This window comes from Cricetulus griseus, chromosome 8 (genome assembly GCF_003668045.3).
Source record: "Cricetulus griseus strain 17A/GY chromosome 8, alternate assembly CriGri-PICRH-1.0, whole genome shotgun sequence".
Taxonomy (NCBI): domain Eukaryota; kingdom Metazoa; phylum Chordata; class Mammalia; order Rodentia; family Cricetidae; genus Cricetulus; species Cricetulus griseus.
In genome coordinates, this window is record NC_048601.1 from 74,275,252 (window position 1) to 74,295,430 (window position 20,179).

The following is a 20,179-nucleotide window of genomic DNA, read 5'->3' on the forward strand; positions in this document are numbered from 1 at the left end:
CTCCCCTACAACATTTGGCATCAGCGCCACCTCCCGTCAAAGGTAATAGGAAAGTGAAAGTCTGGCTAGAATTTGGTGCCCGCTAGGGGCCGGGAAAGAGTGAATGGACAGGCATCTTTGTTAAGGGCAGACGCCACAGCTACGGAAAGCGAATGAGGTCACGAAACTTCCGGCTGCAAGCTGGTAAGTCCCGGCGCCCGCGGGTGTGGAGCGCCGCGGGATGTGGGGAGGTGGCGGGCGTTAGGTTCGTTTGGGACTCGCCGTGCCATGGCCCGGGCTCCCCGCTCCGGTGGCCTTCTGCCTCCTCTCTCTAACGTACCCCCGTCTTGGGCGTATCCCGTGGGCGCTGGGAATGAACTGGGCGAGAGGGTTCGCGGAGGGTCGGGGCTGCTGGCTGCGGGGAGCGTCCCGCGCCCGGACTCCGACAGACAGCCGTGGGAGCCCGCATCGGCGAGCGGCCCGATGCCTCTCGCTCTGCAGCGGCTCCGGGCCGTGTTGCTCCATCTGCACCGCGAGCGGGAGCAGCTCCTGCGGGCCCGGAACTGCGCCCGCCACCTGCAGGCGGTCGTGCGGTTGCTCCGCTCCTGCTCGTCCGCTAGTGCCCTCTCCCTGCAGCAGCTGCACGGCGACCTACAGCTGTGCCCTTCGCGTGGGGCGGCTCTGCGCCTCCGCCTCCCGGGCCCCACGGAGACGCTTCTCCTGGCTCGCCCCGTCGGGCTAGCAACCCGGTGCCTGGATGCTGCCATCGAGTTGCAGCTTCGCGCTCTAGGCCGGGCACCCGCCAGCCTGGGCCTCACGTCCCAGCTAGCCGAACTATTACTGGCCCTTCCCTTCTACCACAAGCTACAGGGACAAGCAGGGAGCTGCGTCCCTGGGGCCGCGCGCCCCTTCCCTGCGGCCCGTGTGCTCCACCTCCTGGCTGCAGAGCGGGGTTGTCGGGTGGCACATAGGCTGGCTGAGGCCCTCGGCGGACCGGGCTTGCAAGACCAACTCCGTCGGCACTGCGACGAGGAGCGAGAGCTGCTGCCGGGGCTGCTGGGTCTAATAGGGGGCGTGGCTAGCACCGACAGCAGTGGACTGAGACTTGGAGGGCCTGGAGCCCTGTGGAGCCAGTATTGGACTTTGCTGTGGGGAGCCTGTGCTCAGAGTCTGGACCTAAGCGTGGGACCCTGGGGAGACCTCAGAGCAGTGGCACAACAGCTGAGTCGGGCACTGTGTCAAGGTGAGTGAGGGATCCAAGCCGGCATTTGGGGGTTGTGGTGAGGGTATCTTTCTGCCTACCCTGCTCGGCTCACTCACCTCTAGCCTGTCACCAAGAGCAGGTCCTTTAGAATGAACTTCTCTGAGTTTAATGTATCGGTTAAGGTTTCCCAGGCCCACCTTGCTTTCCACACCCGTCTTTGTTTTGTTTTGAGGTAGATTTTTATGTAGTCCATACTAGCCTCGAACTCCTTCCTGCCTCAGCTCCCCACGGGCTGGGAGCCACTGTGCCTGACTGTCCACCCTTGATGTGAGTGGTAGAGGACATATGAAGTGGGCAGGGTCTGTAAACAGGGAGGGTTTGTTTTCAGGCTCTCGTCATCTCTCCCATTAGCATCCCTGCCTCAAGAGTGTGAGAAGGAGCTCTTGGCTTTGTGTGGCAGCCTACTTCATCGGTCTCTTATCTGCAACTGGGACCAAGGTAAGGAGAAAGGGACTTTGAGGGTGGCCCAAAGGTCAGGCTGCTCCCGGCTTCAGACTGTATTTTGTCATTCCAGGGTTCTGCCAGGCCTTGGGATCATCCCTGGTGGGTCAGAGCGGCCCTGCTTCACTAGCTCCTACTGCTGAGCTGTTGCAGGGGCTTTTTCCTCCACTCTTGGACACCCTTCGAGAGCCGAGGGCAGAACTTAGCCTGTGTCTGCCTCCAGGTGAGACAGGTGTGGATGGGATAGAGGGCAGAGCAGTTGATATCTTTTCCTTTCCTCTGTTCTGAAGCTGGCCTTCTCCTGAAGGTGGCCCACAGACCATAGGATACTCTGTCCCCCCACCCCCCCCAGGCCCTGCACCTGTCGCTCTGGGGCTCTGTACCCTGCAGACCACCTTGCTCTGGTTCTTGGGCAGAGTTCAGCAGCACCTGGCAGCATGGGCTCCCAGCTCCTTCCTGCTCCTGATCCAAAAGTATTTGCCTGTGAGTAGCCTGGGAGCAGGGAAGGGAGCAGCCTGGCCTGAACCGAGCCCTCACTCTCTGTTTCTACCTAAAGCCTCTACTGCGTGCAGTGGAAGATCTGTCCAGCCTGGCCTCAGAGGCAAACTTAACCCTGGATATGGAACAACAGCTGGGCCTCGAGATCCAGAAGCTGACTGCAAAGATGCAGGTGAGAGCACAGATGCAGGTGACAGCACAGGTGCTAATGAGTGTACAGATCCAGGTGAGAGCACAGGTGCAGGTGAGAGCACAGGTGCAGATTAGTGCACAGATCCAGGAGAGAGCACAGGTGCTGATGAGTGCACAGATGCAGGTGAGAGCTGAGCCCCTGATAGTGGCAGTGTATGTGTGCCAACTAGGGAGCAGGGTGGGGATGAACAGAGTAGAACCTCTGTACCTTGCAATCTCCTTGGAGTCTCCACTAAATTCATGTTTTTCTTTGTTGGTTTCTTGTTCTGCCTTAGTCTTTACTGTGGAAAAATGTCAAATATGGTCATAACAGTAATCAATTCATGGTCAGTTATGATTCACACCCCCTTACCACCTGCTAATAGCGGTAGCCACTGACATTATTGCTTAGGCTTATTTCATTAGCAACTGTAAAAAGTGGCATTCCATAATTACATCTTCCACATTTCCTACTAGTGTTCAGTTCAGTGAGTCTCTCTTTAAGGTGTGTGTGTGTGTGTGTGTGTGTGTGTGTGTGTGTGTGTGTGTGTGTTTTGTTGAGACAGGGTCTCACTATGTCATTCTGGTTGGCCTGGAACTCAATATGTAGACAAGGCTAACCTTAAACTTAATTTGCCTGCCTCTGCTGCTGCTGCTTCTTCTTCTTTTTTTTTTTTTTTTTGAGACAGGGTTTCTCTATGTAGCTTTGGAGCCTATCCTTGCCCTCACTCTGGAGACCAGGCTGGCCTCAAACTCACAGAGATCCGCCCGCCTCTGTCTCCTGAGTGCTGGAATTAAAGGTGTGTACCACCAACTCCCGGCCTGCCTCTGCTTCTTTATAGTTTTATTGAAGTAGTACATGTCTACAGTTTAAAAAGTGAAATGTAGATGGACAATAGTGACAAAAGCCTTTGATCCCAGCACTTAGGAGGCAGAGGCAGGCAGATCTCTGAGTTTGAGTCCAGCCTGGTCAACAGAGTGAGTTCCAGGACAGCTAAGGCTGTCTCAGGGGGAAAAAAAAGTGAACTGTAAACTGGGGCTGTAGCTAGGCAGTAAAGCATTTGCTGACCGTTTGCATCAAGCCTTTCTTTGCAATTATGAATGGGAAAGGAAGCAGCAAAATGGTCCATTAGTTAAAGGTTCTTGCTGCCAAGTCTGACAACCTGAATTTGATCTCCAGGACCCATGTGGGGTAGAGAGTTGTTTTCTATATATGTAAGCATACCAACACACACACACACACACACACACACACACACAATATTTTTTTAAGGCCTCTAATGAGAACAATTCCACCTTCCATCTGTGGTTAGCTGTTTCTTCTCCCCTCTCTCTAGATTATGCCTGGGTTTCATGTGTGCTAGGTAAGCTCCAGTGCCAGCAAGCTATGCCATCAGTCTCTCTTATTGTATATGATTTCCTTCTATATTTACTGATGAAGCTATTCTGTCTTAATTCTGTCTCACTTTGCACACTATTGCTTCCTACTGTGGAATATATAGGATATGAGGTTCTTTTCATTTTCTCTCTGTGTGGCCACAGAGTTTTCATGCAGTTCCTTTGCTTTGTTAAAGCAATCACAGTGGGTTTGTGACATATATTCACACAGTGTAAAGGAATATCCACACAGGCACATGCTCAACACGCCTGACTTGTCATGTGCCTTTGACTACCAAGAACTGGTAATCCTATGTATTGTGCAGAGTTTGAGTCCAGACCTGGAAAACTCAGTTAAAGGGGTGACACTTCTCCTTAGAAAATGCCCAGGCTCCCACAGTGATGCATGGATTCAGGGTTTTACAGACGCCACATTGAGGCCTCAGATGGGAGAGGCACCATCTTATCAGTCTAACAGTCGAGCCCTTCTCAATTTCCTCTTCTTTATACAGCTCCTGCCTGAAGAGTCGCTGAGTCTCTTTTTCCAAGAATGCCATAAACAAGCCACACAGGGCTTCAAGCTCCACATGCCAAAGGGTCGATACTGGCGGCTTCGACTAAGTCCCGGTAATTTTTCTTTCTGTAGTGCTGGGGATGAAACCCGGGATTTCACACATGCTAGGCAAGCAAGCCTTACTGACTGAACTACACACCCCCCCCCACCCCACCAGCCCACCGTCTCCGTAACTTCCCATGCCCATCTTCTCCTTCCAGGGGTTCCCAGTGTGTGACTGGTTCAAGCCCTCCCCATTGGTCACCATCCTTGCACCTTCTGTGCCCTTCTCTCTGGTGCCCATTGGATTTCCATAGTCTCACAGTCTTTCCTTTCTCTTCTGTCACCCCAGAACATCCCAGTGCTCCTAGCGAGTATGCAGGGATGGTGGTCTACACTGTGTTGGAGCCCGTGCTGCGAGGACTGCAGGGATTGTCACCCGAAGCCCAAGCCCCCGCCCTCAGCCAGGCACTAACAGCCATACTGGGTGCCTGGCTTGATCACATCCTCACCCATGGGATCCGGTTCAGGTGGGAAGGAAAGATGGTCGTGGCAGCGGGAGAATGTCAACAGGGAAAAATGGAGAACTTTTGGGTAGAGCAGTGTGGGGAGGCAGAAATGTCAGGTGGCCACATTGTACCTGGACATCTAGCCTGCAGGGGGCGCTGCAGCTCAAACAAGACTTCGGAGTGGTCAGGGAGGTCCTGGAACAGGAGCAGTGGGGCCTGTCCCGGGAGCTTCGTCAGACTCTGCTGTCACTCAGCATCTTCCAGCGGCTAGATGGGGCCCTGCTGTGTCTCCTGCAGCAGCCCCTGCCCAAGAGTCCAGTCCACAGAAGGCCTCCCTGTTGCTGTGAGTCATTACCCCTCTCCAACCCCAGGTTTACCCAAGTCCCTCCATCACTGCTTTAAGAGACTCCCATCTCACCACTGACTTTCAGCATCACCCACCAACCTGCCTTCCACTTCTGCCTTTCCAGGTTTTTGTAATGAAGTCCAGACCACTGAACTGCCCACCAGCAGCCTCAACAGCCTGGAAAGCTTGGCTCCCCCTCTCCGGCCTGGACTCTCCCCAGCCCAGAACATGCTCCTGCTAAGCACTCTGGAAGGAGGAGGAGGAACAGAAGGAGCAGCAGGAGGAGGAGGAGCAGGAAGAGGAGGAGGAGGAGGACCTAGTCCTGAAGCTTACCTGGCTGGAAACCAGCAGGCCTGGCTTGCCCTGAGGCTGCACCAGCACCCTCGTTGGCACCTGCCCTTTCTTTCCTGCCTGGGGACAAGTCCTGAGCCCTAAGTTGCCTAGGATCAGGAGTTGCAAATCATGGTCTGTTAAGCCCCAGTCAAGGAACTGTATGTTAGGCTTAAAACGGGGAGCTTGGAAGAACACGTACATAAACTACACCGTCTGGAATTGAATCCACGATCACCCTAGTACCTGCAATCCAGAGTAAGGGGCAAACCAGAGCCCGAAATCTGAAAGTTGGCAACAGTGGAGACAAGAGCTAGAAATAGCTAGTCTACAGGGTTGATTCTCAGGAGACAGAAGCAAGCTACATGCTTTCTCTTGAATCCCAGGAACAAGGCTTCCCCGTCTTTATTTTTAGTCATTAGGCTGTAGGACCTTGACAACATTAAGCGTTGGCCGTTCAGCTGCCAGGGTGGGCTTGCTTCCTGGTGGGCGGACAATCCTCATTGGAAGGAGCCAGGATTTAGGATGGTGCTGACCTAGATCTAGCCGGCAGGACACTGAAGCGGGAAAGCTGCAGGAGACGTGTTTTCGTGCAAAAGGGGTTTTTGCACATTCACCGTCTACGCTGTGTGTGGCACAGGGTATGGCTAATTGCTGAAGTATTTGCGGACCGCCCACTCTGGGTCCCTTGGCGGCCCGGGAGGACAGCCGCTACAAGTCGCGCAGAGGCCGCCGGAAGCGGTCCGTTCCAATAAAGCGATCCCCAGCACTACTTCCGGAGCAGAGGTAACCATGGCGTCGGCTTTGGCTCGCGTCGGACTGAAGCCGGTCAAGCTGGTTCGAGTTCAGTTCTGCCCGTTTGAGAAGAACGTGGAGTCGACAAGGTTCGTGTTCTGGGGGTGGGGATGGGGGGCTCGCTCACGGTCGACCCCCTGCCGGAGTGCCAAGCTGCTCGGACCGGCCCTCCCTGCCTCGTGCACGCCCCTTGGTCCCCGGGCGCGCTCACGCTGCCCTCCCACCGTAGGACGTTTCTCCAGGCGGTGAGCAGCGAGAAAGTGCGTGCCACAAACCTCAACTGTTCGGTGGTCGCCGACGTGAGGCACGACGGCTCCGAGCCCTGCGTGGACGTGTTATTCGGTAGGCCTGGCTGGGGGGCCGGCGGGCGGGCGGGCGGCAGCGGAGCCCTGCGCTGCGGACTCCGGGTCTCTGACTCGTCGCTTTGCATCTTCTTAGGAGATGGCTATCGGCTGATTATGCGCAGCGCTAACCTCACCGCTCAGGAAATGTTCACTGCCTTGGCCTCCCACATCCGGGCCAGAAACGCAGCGGCAGCATCCGCAGCGGCCAACGCAGACAAGCCCGGCCCAGTTAATGGTACCCGGCGCTGACACTGCAGAGGACATAACAACCAAATGTTAGCTTGGAACGAAAAGACTGCTGTCTAAGAGAAGGCTGGGCTTAATCACTCGAAGGTTACGCGAAGGTCACGAACAGACTGACACCTACCCGTGCTTTGGGGGCAAGATAAGTAAGGTTAGGTGATGGAGGGTCTGGACAAATTTGAATTTTTCTTTCTCCTCTTCCCTCGCTGCTTAACCATATTTGAGTTTGGCTTCACTTATCACCCAAGTATCCTTTAATTAAATATTTATTACCAAATGAATTCTTTTTCTCGGGTTGTTTGCTTGGTTCGTAGAGACAGACTCGTGTCATGAGCTGACCTGAAACTTGCTAGTAAACTAAGGTGAACTAGAAATTTGAAAGGATTCTCCTGGTTTCAAGGCTCCTGAGTGCCCGGATTATAGACATGCATCATCACACCAGGCTTCATACCTCATCTTTCTTACTTAGTTTGTCTACTCTTTGTATATCTTTAATAGTTTTTGCTTACTCTCATAAAGAATCTGTCAGTTTGGGTTTCTATTTATGGATACGCCATGGCCAAGGCAACTCTTACAAAGAAAAGACATTCAATTGGGGCTGGCTTACAGTTTCTGAGGTCCATTATTTATCATCGTGGTAGGAAATATGTTGCCACACAGGCAGACAGGGTACTGTAGAAGTTGCTGAGAGTTCTACATCTTGATCCACAGGCAGTAGGAAGAGATTACAACACACTTCCTCCACCTACTAATAGGGCCAAGCATTCAAATACATGAATCTATGGCAGCCATTCCCTAAAACCATCACAAAGCTACTCATTTGTCATAATTAAACTACTCTGGACTTAGATCCTACATTTCTGTTTAGTTTTAATCCCAACTTCTATGGTTACCTACTACCAACTTCCTGCATATGCTACCAACATTCTTTCCTTAAAATGGGATCAGCCCCACCTGGTAGCACAGGCCATCCCAGCTACTCAGGGGGCCAGCCTGGTCTATTTAGCAAGACCCTTCTATTCTCATCATTCTCCTGTGTCACCTGCATTGTCCTGCCTGGTGTCATTTTCCCTAATCATTTTTTGCTGGTACTTAATTTTACCCTTCAAGTACATAATGGCTTATTTCTCATAGCACCTGAAATAGTTTTTAGTCTGGCAGACATTGATGTGATCACGAAATCATTTTAGAGGATTAAATGATATAAAAAGTTATCCATTCAAGCTGGGCAGTGGTGGCTCACGCCTTTAGTTCTAGCACTCGGGAGGCAGAAGCAGGTGGATCTCTGTGAGTTCAAGGCCAGCCGGGTCTACAGAGTGAGTTCCAGAATAGGCTCCAAAGCTACACAGAGAAACCTTGTCTCAAAAAACCAAAAAAAAAAAAGAAAAAAAAAAGTTATCCATTCAAGCCACGCTCTTTTAGGAAACTTTAGTTTTAAGCAAATAACCATGTATATTTTATAACATAAAGGCACTGCTCTCTGTGTGTGTTTGCATTTGCAAGTACTGGGTACATATTGTTTCTTCCATTTGTTTTTTTGAGACAGGGTTTCTCTGTATGGCCCTGGCTGTCCTGGAACTTGCTATGTAGACCAGGCTGGCACTTAGCTCTGCCTCCCTAGAGCTGGGATTAAAGGCATGCCCACCATTGCCCAGCTATTCCCATTGTTTCTTTTCGTGAGTGTATGAATATGTATATGTAGGTGCACTTGCCTGTGTTTGCAAATGTGGAAGCCAAAGGTAGGATATTTTGCTCTACCATGCTCCATCTTGTTTTGTTTCTAAGCAAGATCTCTTACTGAGCCTGGAGCTTACCACTTCCAGCTAGACTAGCCAGCAAGCCTTCAGGATTCCCTGTCTCCATTCCCCCAGGAGGTTACTACCCCAGCTGGCTTTTATGTGGGTATTCTGGATCCCAAGTCAGTTTCTCATGCTTTCCCAGCAAGTGAATTACTGGGCCACTTTCCTAGCCCCTTAGTTCCTTACTGTGAATTACAAGGGAAGGGAAAAAAATAGCCTATAGCTACTGCCAGAAAATAAGTTAAGAATGCCCAGTTAAGGCAATCAGAGATCTCTTAGATACTGGCTGCTATGTAATTTACCCATCTCTTAGATACTGGCTGCTATGTAATTTACCAAATACATAACTGTGGAGTCCCCTCCCCCACAGCAATACTGTAACTCTTCCCTGCCTAAAAGGGTATCAAGGACTCTTTCTTCACCATCCTTTAAGAAAGACTGATGCTCTGAGGACCATCCTTCAGCAGCTCAGGAACTGATGGTTAGCCATGGAGTAGGCAGACTAAAATCACTCATTTGATTTTTCTGTCTGAGGGAGTAAAACTTAATTCTCTGGGGCTGGCAAGTGAGGCAAAACTTAATTCTCTGGGGTCCAAGAAAAAGAGAACACACACACACTTCAGGGTTTCTATCATCTCTAATTTTCCCTTACAGCTCATATATATCAGCAAAATCTTTCAAGCAATATAAAAATTACAATGTGGTTGCATTCTATTTTTCAAGTGAATGATTATAATAAGTATACATAAAAACCAACATGTTCCCATTTATGTATTATAGGTAAAAAACAAATTATTCCCAAGAACGCACATACACTCATATCCAAGCATCTTGTTACAGATTAACAGAGTATAAGCAAGCAAGATAATTTTCTCAGCCAGTTTTTTACTGAAGACTTTATTTTGCAGTTACAAAGGAACCAATCAATCACTTTATTATTTGTCTCAAAAGGTAATTTTATTTAAAAAAAATCACATCTAAACTTTTATATATGAAAAACCATTAGTCATTTCTACTTTTAAGTTCTCAGGGTGCACACCCACTCATCAACAGTTTTTTATTAAATCCTATCAGGAAGCTGAGGGCAGAAATGGGTACAAGGAATTAATCACCACCTTTGATTACCAACCAATCCTAGCAAGAAAGGTATGTCAAGCCGGGCGATGGTGGTGCACACCTTTAATCCCAGCACTTAGACGGCAGAGGCAGGTGGATCTCTGAGTTCAAAGCCAGCCTGGTCTACAGAGTTCCAGGACAGGCTCCAAAGCTACAGAGAAACCCTGTCTCAAAAAAACAAAAACAAAAAAGAAAAAAGAAAGGTATGTCAGGTAGCAATAGCCAGGCTGCCATCGGGTGTTTTTTTTTTGTTTTTTTTTTTGGTTTTTTTTGTTGTTGTTGTTCCCTGACCTCATCGAGTCCCTCACTTAACTATTAAGTATGTCTTTCTAAATTTTAAACTGTTCCCCAAGATTTCCTATCTCAATGCCATTAAAAACATCTTACCCTAGCCTTAAGTCATTATTTAAAGCTTTGTTTTAGCTATAATGCACACTGAAACTTGTGAACATATCTCCCAACATTAAGATTAAAAGAACTTGAGTTAGCGTCGCTTCTGGACACAATTATTTTTCTTAATTATTTTTTTTTAAGATTTATTTATTTATCATGTATACAGTGCCTGCCAGAAGAGGGCACCAGCTCACATTACAGATGGTTGTGAGCTACCATGTGGTTGCTGGGAATTGAACTCAGAATCTCTAGAACAGTCAGTGCTCTTAACCCCTAAGCCATCTCTCCAGCCCCATTTTTCTTAATTATTAACCTAAGTAAACCACAGTCTATATGGCTCCTCAAGAGAAACTCATCCTAGGTGCATGACACTTTCTTGTTCTACCCTCTTTAGCCCCTGGTCTGCTGGCAGGGGGTGGGGGTGTCAACACTATATCCTACCTTTGCCTGCCTTTATTAGTTTTCCTGCTACACTAACCTTTATTATAATCCCTTGCTATATTTATTAAAAACCCTCAATCATCAAAACTCTATTTAAGCTGACACTATTATTGTATAAAATCATTGTTTCAATTAAATAATATAGCTTAAGAGGAAATCATCATCATAATAATCCACAGGTAAAAATACCCAGTAGAATGGGATATTTCCATGAGATAATCACACTGCATTAAAGGCAGTGGGGATCCCCTTCACACACCCATTCACACCATGCGAGACACCAGAGAAAAACGGCAGCAGCAAACATGGAAAGGCACAGAAATAACAAGAAACACTGTAAGGCCAAAGCTCTCTGGCCCTGCCTATCCAAGATTTACCCATCAATGCCTTGCTTCCTGGTGGGCCTGACTCCCGAGGCTCAGTTGCCACCTGCTGCTTCTCTGAAGTGGCAACAGGCAAAAGATAACTCCCTAAAGACTATAATTCAGCCCCAGTTTGTATGGATGTCAGTCCCAATCACCTCTATCCTTAAATACCCATGACATGGGACAGGTAAATCTATCACTGCCTGCTTTCTCATTTGTCAAATAAGGACAATAGGTTTGTCCGTTAACCTTGGAATGAAATACTGCATCCAGGTGTACGGAGTCTTTCTCTATCCTGCCAGCCTGGGTTTTTACCTCATCTCTGTATTGTCCATCCTGTCTCCTAGCATCTTGTTTCTCCTGAGTGCCTAGATTCCTCCTGGTTCCCAGTGTACGGAGCTCCCAAATAATGACATGGAGACTTACTATGAAAGCCCAGCCTTAGCTTAGGCTTGTCTCACTAGCTCTTATTACTTAACCCATGTATATTAATCTACATTTTGCCTTGAGACTTTTTACCTTTCGTTCTGTACCTCCGACTTGTTCTGTGCCTCCTGGCATGTTCTCTGCATGCCTAGATTCAGCCCCAGTTCCTCTCTTTGCCTGGAAGTCCCACCTAGTCTCCCTGCCTAGCTATTGGCCATTTAGCTTTTTATTAAACCAACCACATTGACACATCTTTATACAAATCAAATATCTCGAAACATCCAGGGGTCAGAAAGATGGCTCATTGGGTAAAACCACTTACTACCAAGCTGGGTTTGTTCTTCACCATGCACGTGGGAAAGGCAAGAACTACCACAAGTACTTGGTCTTCTGAGAAGCACACACACACACACACACACACACACTGGAAAATATACACCCACCCACATATCCACAAGATAAAATGAAATAAATTTAAAAATGTATATAGGCTTCCTCTTGTTATTATTCCTTAAATAATACAGCTGTTGACATTATCATTTGCATCATATTAGGTATAAGTTATTTAGAGAATATTTAAGGTATAAGTCAGATGTAGGTTACATGCAAACACTATGAACTTAGTGGTCTCAGCACTTGAGTCAAAGGCAAGGCTTGGTTATGTAAATTTCAGGGAGGCCTCAGCTGCATAGTGAGACCCTAAGTTGCTCATAGACCAATCTGAGGTGCAGGTACTACCTCTGAACAGCCTCCAGACATATGGAAGTCATGTTTTCCCTAAGCTCTTTTCTTTATTGGGACATAGGAAAGAACATGCCTTTTGTCTAACCCTGAGTTCATCTAGAAAAGTATGGTGGGTGAGGGGCTAAGATACAGCTCAGTGGTAAAGTACTGCCTAGCATGTAAACGGTCTGGCACTACAAGTGAGTGAGTGAATGAATGAATGAATGAATGAATGGGGGCTGGGGCTGTAGCTCAGTTGGCAGAGTGCCTGAAGCTATCTGTTCGGTCGTCACTACGAGGTGGGAGAATCACAAGTTCCGGGTCATCTTTGGCTACTTAGCAAGTGTTAGGCCAGTCTGGAACACAGACTTTGTCTTAGATTTAAAAATAAACAAAATTTCAGTCTGAGTTAGAGATAGACGTGTCTGAAGTTATAATGTTGCTCAAAGAAGCAGACCCCAGCCTGGCGTTGGTGGTGCACACCTTTAATCCCAGCACTAGGGAGGCAGAGGCAGGCACCAAAGCTACGCAGAAGAGAAGTACAGGGTATGAGAAGTGACAGAGCTTAAGTCATAGACACTTCCCAGGTTTTTTATTTGTTTGTTTTTTTGTTTTTTGTTTTTGTTTTTTGTTTTTTTTTTGAGAGATGGTTTCTCTGTGGCTACCAGATTAGATCTGGACAGCACTATGTAGACCAGGCTTGCCTTGAATTCACTGACATCTGCTTGCTTCTGGTGTGGGCCACTAACGCCCAGCCCTGGACAGCACTATTTAAAAGCATATTAGATCCTAGCTCTTGACACTCTGGAGGCTGAGGCAGGAGATACCAAGCTTGAGGACAGCTGTATATACAAAGCAAGACCCTGTTTCAGCCGACCTGGCTTTACATATAAAGTTAGAAGAAAACCTAGACAAACTCATCCCCCAAGGAGGGAAAAACTGGCCTTAGCATGATCATCTTTTAATACTTATTTTTATGTGTAGGGACATTTTGCCTGCATATATGTCTATGCACCACAGTGTATGGTGCCGAAAGAGGGCGTCACACCCTCTGGACGATTTGTAAGATGCAATGTGGGCGCTGAGAACCGAACCTGTGTCCTCTGCAGGAGCGGCAAATGCTCTTAACCGCTAAGTCTTGTCTCCAGCCTCACCCCCTACACGCACTTTTTTTTTTTTTTTAAACCTTCGTGTATGCTTGTGTGTGAGCGTGTGGAAGTGCGCTCGTGCTGGGGCACACGTGTGCAGACCAGAAGTGTATTTTATTTTTTCCGAGACAGGGTTTCTCTGTGGCTTTGGAGCCTGTTCTGAACTAGCTTTTGTAGACCAGGCTGGTCTCGAACTCAGAGATCCGCCTGCCTCTGCCTCCCGAGTGCTGGGACTAAAGGTGTGCGCCACCACCGCCCGGCCAGAGGGTGCATGTTTATGTATAGTCGCGCTCGGGAATGTCAGAGGATAACGTGTGGGAGTCAGTTCTCTTACTTACACCACATGGGGACGGGCATCTAATTCAGGTTGTCAGCCTTGCCGGCAAGCGCCTTTACCCACGGGGTCATCTCTCCAGCCCAAGATCATTATTTAAACAAAACAGAACAAAACGGGCTCAGCGTGTTATTGTTTCTCTCTCCTACCCCGAGAACCTACGCGCAGTGACGCGTTTCCCAGGCTGAGCCTGGTAACTCAGTACGGAGCCCTGCCAGCCACAGAGCTTCCGGGTTCCGGGGCGGGACCTGACGTGCAGGGCGGGGTTTCCGCGAGTCCTCAGTGGGTGCTCCGCGAGGCGCGGGCCGAAGGCTTAGCTTAGTTGACTGACCGCACGGTGGCGGCCGGGGTACGGGGCCGTCTGTCGGGATGGCCCGAGGCGAGAGGCGACGGCGCTCCGCGGCCGCAGAGGGGGCGCGGCCGCTGGACAGGCTCGGGGCGCTGGGCGGCGGGACGGCAGGGCGAGCGGGGCGCGCGGCTCGCTGGCGGCGCGGCCCTGGCCGTGGTGGTGCTGGCGCTGGCCTTCGGTCTGTCGGGGCGCTGGGTGATATCATGGCTCCGTGTGCGTCGCGCGCTCACACTGCACCCCGCGCCGCCCGCGCTGCCCCCCGACTCCTCCAGTCCCGCCGTGGCCCCGGAACTCTTCTGGGGCACCTACCGTCCACACGTCTACTTCGGCATGAAGACTCGCAGCCCCAAACCACTGCTCACCGGTAACTCTGGGGCAGGCGAGAGAGGGGGGAGGAGTGGGGAGGATCCAGCGGTCTTCGCAGACGTAAAGGGACAGTTTCTGTTGACTTACGTGGCCATTCTACTCCCCAGGACTGATGTGGGCGCAGCAGGGCGCCACCCCGGGGACCCCTCCTAAGCTCAGGCACACGTGTGAACAGGGAGACGGCGTGGGTCCCTATGGCTGGGAGTTCCACGATGGCCTCTCCTTTGGCCGGCAACATATCAGCGATGGGGCTTTAAGGCTCACCACTGAGTTCGTCAAGAGGCCTGGGGGTCAGCACGGAGGGGATTGGAGCTGGAGAGTGACCGTAGAACCTCAGGTCAGGGCATCAGGATCCTCTTTCCTCAGCCCTGACTTCCCCCTTCCGCCCCTTGCAGCAGCAATGCAGTATGAAGTGGAGGTTAACAGCAGCTGGGACACCAGCCTGGCTGACCATCTCTGCCTGCCTGCTATCTCCAAGCTTTCATTTCGTTGTAAAGCAGGTATCACCGTGACACCTAACTCACAAGATTAAATGAAACAATCCATATAGAATTCGAAAACACCCGTCACTTTGCTTTGCCGGGGAATCCTGTCCAAGGCCCTTTAGCTCAGCCCACTCCAGTGTACCCAGTAACCCTTAAGCACTGACAGGTGTTTGCCATAGTTCTGACTTGTAATCTCCACTGATTCTCAATGCTTTTCTAATACTTTATTGTTCTCGTTGGTCATCCAGGCCTCAGGTACCTCTTCCCTCCCTTTGGTGTCCCTGTTCTTCTACGTGGTAACGGATGGCCAGGAAGTCCTACTACCAGAAGTTGGAGCCAAAGGACAGTTGAAGTTCATTAGTGGACATACCAGTGAACTTGGTGACTTCCGCCTTACACTTCTGCCACCAACCAGTCCAGGAGACACTGTCCCTAAGCATGGCAGGTAACTGGGGAAAGGGTCAGAGTGGTACGGGTAGGGAGGGATGTTGACTTAGCCTGGTTCCCATGGCCCCACCCCACTTTCCCACCAGTGGGACTGCCAAAAACCCCCTTTCCTGTATAACATTTCCTATTTGTCTTCTTGCCTTCAAGCTACAATGTCTTCTGGTCCTCCAACCCAGGGCTGCCACTGCTCACAGACATGGTAAAGAATCATCTAAACAGCTGGTTTCAGCACCGGCCCCCAGGGGCCTCTCCCGAACGCTACCTTGGCTTGCCTGGATCTCTGAAGTGGGAGGAGAGAGGCCCTAGTGGGCAAGGACAGTTCTTGATACAGCAGGTGACACTGAAAGTTCCTTTCTCTGTGGAGTTCATATTTGAGTCTGGCAGTGCCCAGGCAGGAAGAAACAAAGCCCTTGGGCAGTTGGTAGGCAGCCAACTGACCCAGGCCCTGGAGAACCATGCTGCAGCTTTCCAAGAGCGTTTTGAGAGGACCTTCCAGTTAAAGGAGAAGGGCCTGAGCCCTGAGGAGCAGGCTTTGGGTCAGGTTGCCCTTAGTGGCCTCCTTGGTGGGATTGGCTATTTCTATGGACAGGGTTTGGTGTTGCCAGACACTGGCGTGGAAGGGTCTGAGCAGAAAGTAGACCCTGCCCTATTTCCACCTGTCCCTCTTTTCTCTGGAGTACCTTCCCGATCATTCTTCCCACGAGGTTTCCTTTGGGATGAAGGCTTTCACCAGCTAGTGGTCCAGCGATGGGATCCCCACCTCACTCGAGAGGCCCTAGGCCACTGGCTGGGACTGCTCAATGCTGATGGATGGATTGGGCGGGAGCAGATACTGGGGGATGAGGCCCGATCCCGAGTGCCCCCAGAATTCCTAGTGCAACGTGTAGCCCATGCTAACCCCCCAACCCTGCTCTTGCCAGTATTACAAATGTTAGAAGGTGGTGACCCTGATGACTTGGCCTTCCTCCGAAAGGCTTTTCCCCGCCTGCATGCTTGGTTCTCTTGGCTCCATCAAAGTCAGGCAGGGCCAGTGCCACTATCCTACCGCTGGCGGGGCAGGGACCAGGCTTTGCCTACCCTACTTAATCCCAAAACACTGCCCTCGGGCCTGGATGACTACCCCAGGGCATCACATCCTTCTACATCAGAGCGGCACCTGGACCTTCGATGCTGGGTGGCATTGGGTGCCCGAGTCCTATCACAGCTTGCAGAACAGCTTGGGGAGGCTGAAGCTGCTGCAGAGTTGGGCCCACTGGCTGCCTCCCTGGAAGAACCCAGGAATCTAGATGAGCTGCACTGGGCTCCTGAACTGGGAGTCTTTGCTGATTTTGGGAACCACACAAAAGCAGTACAGCTCAAGTCCAGGCCTCCTCAAGGGCTGGTTAGGGTGGTAGGCCGGCCTCCACCTCAGTTGCAGTATGTGGATGCCCTGGGCTATATCTCTCTTTTTCCCTTCTTGCTACAGCTGCTGGAACCCCAGTCACCCCGCTTGGGGCCCCTGCTAAATGTTCTAGCTGACAGCCGCCATCTCTGGAGCCCCTTTGGGTTACGCTCCCTGTCAGCCTCCAGCCTCTTTTACAGACAGCGTAATTCTGAGCATGACCCCCCTTACTGGCGGGGTGCTGTGTGGTTGAATATCAACTACCTAGCTTTGGGGGCACTCCACCACTATGGGCATGTGGAAGGTCCCTACAAGGTTCAGGCCACCAAGCTCTATCATGAACTCCGTGCCAATGTAGTGAGCAACGTATGGCGGCAATACCAGACTACAGGGTTTCTGTGGGAACAGTACAGTGACCAGGATGGGCGGGGCATGGGCTGCCGCCCCTTCCACGGATGGACAAGCCTTGTCTTACTGATCATGGCTGAAGAGTACTGAAGGGACTGGAGGAAAGCTAGGCCACTTGTGTCACTTGGAATATGCAGAGACAAGGTCTTAGGTTTCTGGTCTTGTTCCCTCAGATCTTATAAGCTCATCTCAGGTGTCTCCTTGTCATCCCGTACAGCTCTGGGGTGAATGTGAACTCAAGAGTCTATTTTTCTAAATAAACTGGAGAAAAAAAAAAACAAAAAAACTATTGCCTTTGGCAGTTTTGCCTCAGGGCTACATGCTGTCCTCAGGTAAGGTGATGTTCAAACCCAGTGTGGTTGGGGAGCGTGCAGTAAGTTGAGGTCTACTCTACCCAAAACCACAAGCAGCTGGTTCATGTCTCTTTAATGAGATTAAAGGCTCCTGTGTATGTTTTGGGGGTGAGTAAAGATAGCACAGTCCTTAGTACTGCCCCTCTTCAGGGCTCCAGCCCTTCCAGGCATATTCTAGTGGGGAGGGGAGGGGCCCACATGGAGGAGGACTGCAGTTGAAACCAGGGTTGTTCCTGGTGGCCAAGTAACACCCAGCCTCCCTCTTGAAACTACTTATGGGATGTCCCCATAACTGGAAGCCAGCCCCAAGGGAGGGGTCTGGGACATAGAATCTGGGGACAGTACACAAGGGGAATGGTCTCCCAGATCTGGTTGAGTAGCACTAGCCCTCATCTCCTTGACTGGCTCACCTTCTCTGGAGTCAGGACAAGGGCAGAGCTCAATACCTGAGTCACCAGTCAGGCGACGATACCGGCAGGAAGGGGGTGTGTGAACTGGGCTCAACCCTGCTCTGGGCTCACCCTCCTGATGAGGGAGGGCACTCTGGTGGGAGGAAACACCTTCCACATTTGTCCCCTCCAAGTGGGCAGAGCAGCTGGATGCGGATGAGCAGCAGATGTGTTCACTGGAAGCAGATGAGGGGTGGCCCAGGGTCAGAGTGTAAGGAGGCGGTGGTGTGCCAGGGTGGTGGACCACATCCTCATAGGCTGGGGGTTTGAAGGCGCTGAGGAGTCCTGCAGGAAAGAGAACAGCATGGATGACTGAAGGACTAGAGCTAGAAGAGTTCTCTCTCCTATTAGGGGAAGAGTGCTTTGAGAAGTCTGCCAGTGGAAGTGTGGGACGGTTGAGGGTCCTGGCTTGGGAGAGCTACTGGTTCTGCACCCAAGAGCCTCAAGTCACTCACGAAGATCAAGCAGTGAACCAGTAGGAACAGGGCCAGCCCCATGGCATGCCCCATGGTAAGCCAACAAGTTGATCTCACGCTGCCGCTGCTGCTGCTGCAGCCTGAGTTTAGCTCTCCGGTGACGGAAGGCGCAACAACAGCTAAAAAGGATGAGGACTGTCCAGAGCAGCCAGAACCCTGCAGGAAGCAAGAAGAGCACATCTCAGGTTACCTGCCTCGAGATACATGAAGAGAAGGAAGGGTCCTCAGTAGTTGAATTCAGAAATCCAGGGGAGGATGGGCAGGGGACCTGAGATGGATCCCTTTGGAGACTCACACCAGAGTTCATAGTAGTAGGTGCAGCAGCCAGTCTCCCCACAGCAGTGACCACTCTCACAGAGGTAGGGTTGCGTATTCACTCCCGGGCACAGCTCTTGAAGCTGGAGGCAAGTAGGCACTTAGAACTAAGGGAGATTCTATCCAAAGCCCTTGTCCACCCCACCTCCTGCATCAACATACACAATCCCATCCACGAGCCAACGTAGCTTGGAAAGATGGCATGGGGATGCTAAGAGGAGTGTTTAAATATATAAAGGGCTGTCAGTATGGAAGATTTGGAATAGCCAGAAACTAGTGTAGAAAATAAAAGTGTGGATATACAAAGGTGATTTCAGTTCTTTAAATCCAAGACTTCTCTCACGTAAGCCTGGCCCCAAGGGTGGTTCTTGATAAGGTGGTGGTTTGGAAGAAGCGAAACGATCTACCAATGGGTAGGAATTTAAGGCCATTTCCAAAGCTAAAATGCTTTCAACATCCCCCACCCGGAAGGTCTGCCTCCCACAACCCCAAGATAGATTTTTTCCACCCCTGGGTCTTAAGCTCCCTAGGGTAGAGGAGGGACAGTGTGAGACCCAGAGCAGTGTTCCCAACCAGATGGGATTGCTGTGGATGATAAAGGATGGCATCCAGGGCGCGAGTCTGGGTTCCAGCTCGTTTCCAAATTGCTCCCTCAAGAGAAGACGCTGCCGGACTCTGTTGTGACAATAGGCACATAGAAAAACATCACAAATAACTGCTGCACACAGAGGGAGCCTCCCTGGGGTCCTCACTATGCTTCTGGTAACTGAAAAGCCACTGCAGGATTGCACTGCAGCCATGGGATGAGGTCTAAGAGGCTGCAGGTAAAGTCAACTGCATCTACCTAACAAAGTTTAGACAAAGAGTAGAATGGTCATGTTCAGGAACTTCATAGTACCTTTGGCTCCGTGAGCTCCTCCCCCACCCCGGACAGGAAGTGACAGGAAAGGGGAAAGAGAAATAAATGGCTGTCGTGATAGGCTTTTAGAGCTGCTGGATACCTGCTGCTGCGGCGCCCGGTGTGCCCCCCAGGCCTCTTCGCTGCTGTTCCTGCTGCTGGCCCGAGCCATGCCTCCACCTACAGACCCCTGAAGACCACAGCCTCCTCTACCGCCAGCTGCCCCGCCCCTGCCACCTCTGCCGCCACCGCCATGGTCCCTGCCCGGCCCATCTCCGCTGCTGCCACCATCACTCCGCAGCCGGAGCTCCCATCCCGGGAGAGCTCTTCCAGAGGACGAGGATTGTTAAGTCCAACCAATCAGTACCGCTCACCGACAGACTGACCAATAGGAGCGGGTCACAGGTTTCTTCCGCTGTCCAATCCGCGGCAGCGGCTCTGCCACTCTCCCAGACAACAAGAACTCACACAGACAAAGACAGGGGGAAGGTTCCACAGAGGCCCTGATTGACAGCAACAATAGCCAGTACGGACAACAGAGCAAGCTTTGACTTGTCGGCCAATGAACGGCCGTCCAGGGTCACAAAACTACCGCCGATTGGCTGGGTGAAACAGGCGGGGTTCTCAGTCGGTCGACTTCCCACTCGAGCAATTCCG

The 20,179-nt window shown here is 50.9% G+C and overlaps 4 protein-coding genes and 1 long non-coding RNA gene across 7 annotated transcripts; 3 read left to right on the forward strand and 2 right to left on the reverse strand.

Annotated features, from left to right (window-relative positions):
* On the forward strand, positions 1-5,678 carry Ccdc142 (coiled-coil domain containing 142). Of its 2 annotated transcripts, none has more exons than XM_027429416.2 (9): positions 1-1,222; positions 1,595-1,681; positions 1,758-1,916; positions 2,037-2,167; positions 2,241-2,354; positions 4,243-4,357; positions 4,636-4,813; positions 4,936-5,135; positions 5,263-5,678. In XM_027429416.2, exons 1-9 carry the CDS (start codon positions 268-270, stop codon positions 5,571-5,573), a joined length of 2,250 nt encoding a protein of 749 aa, XP_027285217.1. In that variant the 5' UTR covers positions 1-267; the 3' UTR covers positions 5,574-5,678. The 2 variants fall into 2 exon arrangements, with proteins under 2 accessions (XP_027285217.1, XP_027285219.1); XM_027429418.2 differs by having other exon boundaries at positions 6-1,222; positions 1,758-1,907.
* Positions 3,937-5,054, reverse strand: LOC118239269. Its single transcript, XR_004771090.1, has 2 exons — positions 4,924-5,054; positions 3,937-4,378 (listed from the first exon to the last, which is right to left on the reverse strand). It is a non-coding gene; the product is annotated as an uncharacterized LOC118239269 (long non-coding RNA).
* Positions 5,679-6,095: 417 nt separating the features above from the next.
* Positions 6,096-7,131, forward strand: Mrpl53 (mitochondrial ribosomal protein L53). The gene is made up of 3 exons (XM_027429419.2): positions 6,096-6,352; positions 6,493-6,605; positions 6,702-7,131. Exons 1-3 carry the CDS (start codon positions 6,261-6,263, stop codon positions 6,854-6,856), a joined length of 360 nt encoding a protein of 119 aa, XP_027285220.1. The 5' UTR covers positions 6,096-6,260; the 3' UTR covers positions 6,857-7,131.
* Positions 7,132-13,853: 6,722 nt separating this feature from the next.
* Positions 13,854-17,309, forward strand: Mogs (mannosyl-oligosaccharide glucosidase). The gene is given in 6 exon segments (XM_027429396.2): positions 13,854-14,025; positions 14,028-14,072; positions 14,075-14,308; positions 14,418-14,647; positions 15,044-15,240; positions 15,390-17,309. Coding segments are annotated over 6 exon segments (2,499 nt in total). The 5' UTR covers positions 13,854-13,964; the 3' UTR covers positions 17,122-17,309.
* Positions 17,310-17,440: 131 nt separating this feature from the next.
* Positions 17,441-19,912, reverse strand: Wbp1 (WW domain binding protein 1). 2 transcript variants are annotated; one of them, XM_027429414.2, is made up of 5 exons: positions 19,626-19,912; positions 19,198-19,299; positions 18,605-18,707; positions 18,289-18,465; positions 17,441-18,118 (listed from the first exon to the last, which is right to left on the reverse strand). In XM_027429414.2, exons 1-5 carry the CDS (start codon positions 19,692-19,694, stop codon positions 17,658-17,660), a joined length of 912 nt encoding a protein of 303 aa, XP_027285215.1. In that variant the 5' UTR covers positions 19,695-19,912; the 3' UTR covers positions 17,441-17,657. The 2 variants fall into 2 exon arrangements, with proteins under 2 accessions (XP_027285215.1, XP_027285216.1); XM_027429415.2 differs by lacking the exon at positions 19,198-19,299.
* Positions 19,913-20,179: the final 267 nt, after the last annotated feature.